The sequence below is a fragment of the Aegilops tauschii genome, chromosome 4 (genome assembly GCF_002575655.3).
Source record: "Aegilops tauschii subsp. strangulata cultivar AL8/78 chromosome 4, Aet v6.0, whole genome shotgun sequence".
Taxonomy (NCBI): Eukaryota; Viridiplantae; Streptophyta; class Magnoliopsida; order Poales; family Poaceae; genus Aegilops; species Aegilops tauschii.
This window is the reverse complement of record NC_053038.3, coordinates 52,638,770-52,645,898: the sequence shown is the minus strand read 5'-3', so window position 1 is coordinate 52,645,898 and position 7,129 is coordinate 52,638,770. Positions and strand designations below refer to the sequence as shown.

At 48.0% G+C, this 7,129-nt stretch overlaps 1 protein-coding gene across 1 annotated transcript; it reads left to right on the top strand.

The window, feature by feature from the left end:
• The first annotated feature begins 5,058 nt into the window (after positions 1-5,058).
• On the top strand, positions 5,059-6,727 carry LOC109785595 (flavonoid O-methyltransferase-like protein Os11g0303600). The gene is made up of 2 exons (XM_020344184.4): positions 5,059-5,957; positions 6,077-6,727. Exons 1-2 carry the CDS (start codon positions 5,070-5,072, stop codon positions 6,371-6,373), a joined length of 1,185 nt encoding a protein of 394 aa, XP_020199773.2. The 5' UTR covers positions 5,059-5,069; the 3' UTR covers positions 6,374-6,727.
• Positions 6,728-7,129: the final 402 nt, after the last annotated feature.

Here is a 7,129-nt window from a genome sequence, read left to right as displayed (position 1 = left end):
CCGGATCTAACGTACTATCAGGCGATGGGTATGATCATCTCGTTAAAATTTTACTGATCCTGGTTTGATTGCAAACAAAATAGCCCAATTCGGCAGCAACAATTTGCGAAAAGAGATGATTTAACAGATCAAATTGAAAGTATATCACCTAATTATCCCATCAATCCGTGGCGAACACCCAGCAGGCTCTCAATGAAAGCATCAATGTCGGTTCTATATCCGGCGTATCTCGTAGTAGGGGTCCTAAGCTAGGCGTCTTGGAGCGATGGGTAACAGAAGACGAGGGACACGGAGTTTACCCAAGTTCGGGCCCTCTCTAAGAGGTAAAACCCTACTCCTGCTTGATTATATTCTATATGGGTATAGTACAGAGTGCATGTATCTACCACGAGACTGTAGTAATGAATATTAGATTGTCTATTGACTAGCCTGGCCTCGGTTTATATAACACACCAGAGGCCTAGGGTTTAGGAGAGTCCTCGTCTTGTGCGCCAAGTCTCGTGGGATCTTCCTTGTATGCGGCATGGGCTGCCCGAAGTGGCCCATGAGTGAACCGCCGGGGGGGGGGGGTCCTCGGCCCAATCTAGCTGGTCGGGAGACGACGTGGTGAGTATCCCCTAGTACAGGTCACCGTCAGTCACTCCGATTGTCGGAGAGGTATCTCTGGGCCCTCTCGGTAATGCACATCACTATAAGCCTTGCAAGCAATGTAACTAATGAGTTAGTTGCGGGATGATGCATTACGGAACGAGTAAAGATACTTGCCGGTAACGAGATTGAACTAGGTATTGAGATACCGATGATCGAATCTCGGGCAAGTAACATACCGATGACAAAGGGAACAACGTATGTTGTTATGCGGTTTACCGATAAAGATCTTCGTAGAATATGTAGGAGCCAATATGAGCATCCAGGTTCCGCTATTGGTTATTGACCGGAGACGTGTCTCGGTCATGTCTACATAGTTCTCAAACCCGTAGGGTCCGCACGCTTAACGTTCAGTGACGATCGGTAATATGAGTTTATGTGTTTTGATGAACCGAATGTAGTTCGGAGTCCCGAATATGATCACGGACATGACGAGGAGTCTCGAAATGGTCGAGACATAAAGATCGATATATTGGACGACTATGTTTGGACTTCGGAAAGGTTCCGGGTAAGTTCGGACAAATACCGGAGTACCGGGGGGTTACCGGAACCCCCCGGGGATTGTAATGGGCCTATTGGGCCTTGGTGGAGAAGAGGAGGGGCGGCCAGGGTAGGCCGCGCGCCCCCTCCCCCTCTAGTCCGAATTGGACAAGGAGGGGGGGTGGCGCCCCCCTTTCCTTCCCCCTCTCTCCTCCTTCCCTCTCTCCTACTCCTACTCTTGGAAGGGTTGGAGTCCTACTCCCGGTGGGAGTAGGACTCCCCTTGGGGCGCGCCTAGGAGGGCCGGCCCCTCCCCCGCCTCCACTCCTTTATATACGGGGGAGGGGGCACCCCATAGACACACAAGTTGATCAGTTGATCTTTTAGCCGTGTGCGGTGCCCCCCTCCACCATAATCCACCTCGGTCATATCGTAGCGGTGCTTAGGCGAAGCCCTGCGTCAGTAGCATCATCATCACCGTCATTACACCGTCGTGCTGACGGAACTCTCCCTCGAAGCTCTGCTGGATCGTGAGTTCGTGGGATGTCACCGAGCAGAACGTGTGCTGAACTCGGAGGTGCCGTGTATTCGGTACTTGGATCGGTCGGATCGTGAAGACGTACGACTACATCAACCGCGTTGTCATAACGCTTCCGCTTACGGTCTACGAGGGTACGTGGACGACACTCTCCCCTCTCGTTGCTATGCATCACCGTGATCTTGCGTGTGCGTAGGAATTTTTTTTGAAATTACTACATTCCCCAACAGTTCTATCGACCACCGATACAACTCTACGCACGCTTGACGTTCGCTTTACCTAGAACAAGTATAGAATTAGAAGTACTTTGTAGGTGTTGTTGGATAGGTTTGCAAGAATATAAAGAGCACGTAAATAAAAACTATGGGCTGCTTAGGTAAAGAAGCAATAAAGTTAGTATAGCGAGTGTGGAAAAGTGGTGGTAGGAGTTGTGAAATTGTCCCTAAGCAATTGACTACTTTACTAGACAGATAGCAAGTTTTATGTGGGAGAAGCCACTGCTAGCATGTCATCCCTGACTTGGAATTCTATGCACTTATGATTGGAACTATTAGCAAGCATCCGCAACTACTGACGTTCATTAAGGTAAAACCCAACCATAGCATTAAGATATATTGGTCCCCCTTCAATCCCGTATGCATCAATTTTTATGCTAGGTTGAAGCTTCTGTCACTCGTGCCCTCCAATACATAGTCCTATCAACATACAACTAACCCTATGGTGTGATCCACGCGCGCGCTCATATGATGAGCACCAAAGGACAGCAACATAACCACGAGCAAATTAAACCAATCATAGCAATTCACCAATTACCAATAGGACAACGAAAATCTACTCAGACATCATAGGATGGCAACACATCATTGGATAATAATATGAAGCATAAAGCACCATGTTCAAGTAGAGGGTACAACGGGTTGCGGGAGAGTGGACCGTTGTAGATAGATGGGGGAAGGTGATGAAGATGTTGGTGAATATGACGGAGGTGTTGGTGTAGATCGCCGTCACATGATGATGGCCCCGGCGGCGTTCCGGCGCCACCGGGAGAGAGGGGGAGAGGGGCCCCCTTCTTCTTATTCTTCCTTGACCTTCCCCCTTGATGGGAGAAGGGTTTCCCCTCTGGTCCTTGGCTTTCACGGCATGGGAGGGGCGAGAGCCCCTCCGAGATTGGATCTGTCTCTCTGTCGCTCTCTGTTTCTGCATTCCTGATTCTGCCCTTTCACCGTTTCTTATATTCCCGGAGATCCGTAACTCCGATTGGGTTGAAATTTGGACACGATTTTTATCCGGATATTGGCTTCCTTGCGGCGAAAGAAGGGCACCAACCGCCTTATGGGGAGGCCACCAGGGTCAGGGGCGCGCCCACCCCACTGGGCGTGCCCCCCCGCCTCGTGGCCTCCTCGGGCATCGTCTCGTGTTGATTCTTCTTTCCAAAAATCACATATATTCCAAGAAAATCTCTGTCAGTTTTTATCCCGTTTGGACTCCGTTTGATATGGATTTTCTGCGAAACAAAAAACATGCAACAAACAAGAACTGGCACTGGGCACTGGATCAATATGTTAGTCCCAAAAATAGTATAAAAAGTTGCCAAAAGTATATGAAAGATGTAGAATATTGGCATGGAACAATCAAAAATTATAGATACGACGGAGACGTATCAACCACCTCCACGACGTGGCGGACGATGTGGCTGATACTTGTGTGGCATATATCTAGCTATGTATGCGAGAAACATATTACTACATATGTATGCGAGTGACTTATATCTACCTATGTATGCAAGAGATGTATTACTATTAATTTGCATTGTTATTCGAGTTATACTTCCAGAGAGACTGCAACAGCTAATTAAGATACAAGTACATCTGAATTAAACGGTATGAATGAACTTAAATAATACAACATACAAACTACATGAAGACATCATCGTCATCCTCTGTCGATGCAGAACTCTTACCCTTAGATGATGCGGTACGCTTGGCCTTCGATGATGCGGGTGTCTTGGCCTTGGTGCTCGGCATGAAGATATCGTCTTCGTCTTTGGCGTCGCTGTCAGCAGTCCTTAAATAAGTATGTGTTGCTGCAGTCTTTAGGGAAGTTTCAGTCTTATGTTGTTGCTTCTTCCACCTTCCATGCAACCTGAGAAGTTCTTTCTGTATCTCCTCAAAGGTCCTTGCAGGCCACCCGCACCTACTTAATGCGTGACTCAGCTCATTCAGTATGGTGTCACTACTGAGGAGTTCGTCCCATGCAACTATCCTATTGTCTATCTTGAAATTGGTGGCTAACCTCAGAAGACATTTGGATATACTAGAGTGAAAACTACAGTCGAAAGGATAATCGGACATCTTGACGAGACTACACTGCACTGCTTACCCACCTCAGTGTGGAGGGGGTTTTATAGTTTGAGAAGAGAAGATGGCGGGAAAGAAAATGGAAAGAAGATGGCGGGAAAGAAGATGGCAGGAAAGGATTGGCGGGAAGGATAATGCCGGGAACATATGGAGGGAAAGTGTTGCGGGAAATTGCGGCTAACCCGGGAGAGGGTCGCGGGATAAAATTAGGATCGAAAATATGGTTCCATGCAGCCGTCGTGTCAAAAATTTGGTCTGATGCAGCTGTCAAGTTTGCCTAAGCCGTTTTGAACTAATTGGTTTTGGCAAAGCCGATTAGTACTAATTGGTTTCGGTTGTACTAATCAGTTTCGCTAAAACTGACTGATGCTAACTGGTCAGTCGGCCACCTCAGCACCGAGTGGATCCTAGTCGGCTTAGGCTAGGCCAATTGGGTCCTAATCGGCTTCGCCGTGGCCGATTGGATCCAATCGACTTAGCTGGAGCTGATGTTGTATTATATTTTCTGTAAATTGTTGAAATTGTGTATTATTTCTCAATTTTATTTTAAAATGTATTATTTAGAAAAATGGCATCTTACCGCGTGTCAATTGCTGGAGGTGGTCTCCTGATGGGCACTATACGACCCGGTCCTATAGGATTTTTTTTTTTTTCCGAATCAGATCCCTAGCGGTCCCCTTTAGTGAAAGCAATTAAACACAATGAGATAACAATAGTCCAATCATGGACAAACAATCCTTAGTGGGAGACACGATCAAATCCAAGAAAGATGTGACAGTTTCCCCCTGCAAGATTATGCAAGACGTGCAACTCTTTCAGTTGGACAAATGTGTGTTGTTTATGATTTTTGCATGGCGTGCACGCTTACACATCCATAGAACCATATAGACTGTAAATATCCACTTCAATGGATCAGGCGACTCGCAAGACGTGTCTCTTTATTGTTTTTAATTAATTTCCACGCGCGGGACACGCGTGATAGCGCCATGCACTTGCTTGTTCAACTCGCACCGACGCACGTGACACACGCGAGTAGCTCCAGTATAAATGTGCCGCTCAATAGTACTTGATGGATGCACACTGCTTGAACGAAAAACACCTCATCAAATAGCTAGAGGGAGAGTGATCAAGCTAGCAACAATGGCGGCCCAGGCTCAGCAACTGACTGTTCCCACCGAGGCGGAGCTCCTGCAGGGGCAGGCCGACCTTTGGCGCCACAGTCTCTACTACATGACCTCCATGGCATTCCAGTGCGTCGTCAAGCTCGGCATCCCGACCACCATCCATAGCCTGGGCGGCGCGGCATCGCTGCCTGATCTGGTCGCCGCGCTGTCCCTTCCACCCGCCAAGCTGCCTTACCTCCGTCGCATCATGCGACTGCTGGCTACGTCCGGCGTCTTCGCCGCCGACAACGCCGCCGACGTCGTCACCTACCGCCTGACCCCGCTGTCCTGGCTCCTGCTTGACGGCGTCGCCGTAGATGGCCACCCGAGCCAAACGTCTTGTGTGCTCGCCTCAACCTCGAGGCACTGCGTTGAGGCTGCGATGGGCCTCTCCGACTGGTTCAAGAAGGACGTCGCGGCGTCGCCGTTCGAGGATCTCCATGGTGTGACCCTCTTCGACGAGAGCATGGCAGAACATGACCCTGAGATCGACGCCGTGTTCAACGAAGCCCTGGCGTCCCATGATAATTCCGGGTTCCTCACGGTCCTGCGGGAGTGCGGCACCATCTTCCAGGGGCTCGAGTCCCTGACCGACTGCTGTGGTGGCGACGGCACGACGGCAAGGGCCATTATGGAGGCCTTTCCGCAAATCAAGTGCACCGTGCTCGACCTTCCGCGGGTGATCGATAGTGTCCCAGCCGACGGCGTGGTTAACTACGTGGCCGGTGACATGTTCAAGTCCATCCCACCTGCTCAGGCAGTGTTGGTCAAGGTACAACATATAGCAAACTAATGCGAAATCAATATTATCGTTACTAAAGTTTTCTCAAAAAAATCCTCTCTTTTCCACTTCGTTACTAAAGTTGTATCAAAATTTCCCTACATATATAGCTTGTGTTGCACCACTGGAGTGATGAGGACTGCGTGAAGATCCTTGCTCAATGCAAGAAGGTCATCCCTTCGCGGGAAGAGGGAGGGAAAGTGATTGTTATCGACATACTTGTAGACCCTTCTTCGGGACCAACATACGAAGCAGAGCTCCTGGTAGATGTAGCCATGATGGTGACGACCAATGGTAGGCAGCGGGATGAAACTGATTGGAGCGAGCTATTCATGAAGGCAGGATTCAGTGACTATAAAATTGTGAAGAAACTGGGAGCTCGAGGTGTCTTTGAGGTCTACCCTTGAGACAGGCCCAAAAATACGTACTCCGTATTATAATTTGTGGTTTGCTTCAGAACATGTGCTCTATGGGTATTGTCTTACTTTGTTACAAGTATGTTTCGAGGAGAATACAAGGTACGAGCGAGCATATGAAGTGTTATGCATAACATGGGGTGTTATGCATTCTTGGCTACTTTCCGATCTATAAAACTTTCATTTGGAGTACTAAAGCACAAGGTGTGCTTTTCTGTGCATCATGTTCACGTTTACTACAGCCTGAACATGATAGTATTTGTTCATGTGGATACCACCATGTAATACCCTATGTCTCGTGTAAACTATCACTTATGATGTCTAATATGTTGAGTTTGTGCCGAATACATGTGCGTTGGAGTAATCCAAACGTGTTTGCACAGTAGTTGGGTCGTTTTCCCAAGCCATACCCCCCAAGAATTTGGTCTTTGTGATGCGTTTTTGTGTGCATATGTTCTTGTCCAAAAATGCTACATCTAGAGATGGTCTACAAAGATTTTAGTACAAAACCTTCCAAAACATAATAAATCCCCCCCCCCTAAATTTCACTGGGTGGGGGCCCATCTCCTTTCCTTCTCCAACAACCCTCCACGTCATCCCATCCATACAGTCCATTGAAAGTGGCCCGTATATGTAGTGTTACTCATTCTTGTCATGATACCCACATGAGTGCCAAATGAAAATTTAGCACACATAAACACATAACAGTTCAAGAGCCATGATCTGTTTAGCATTGCTATGAGGATT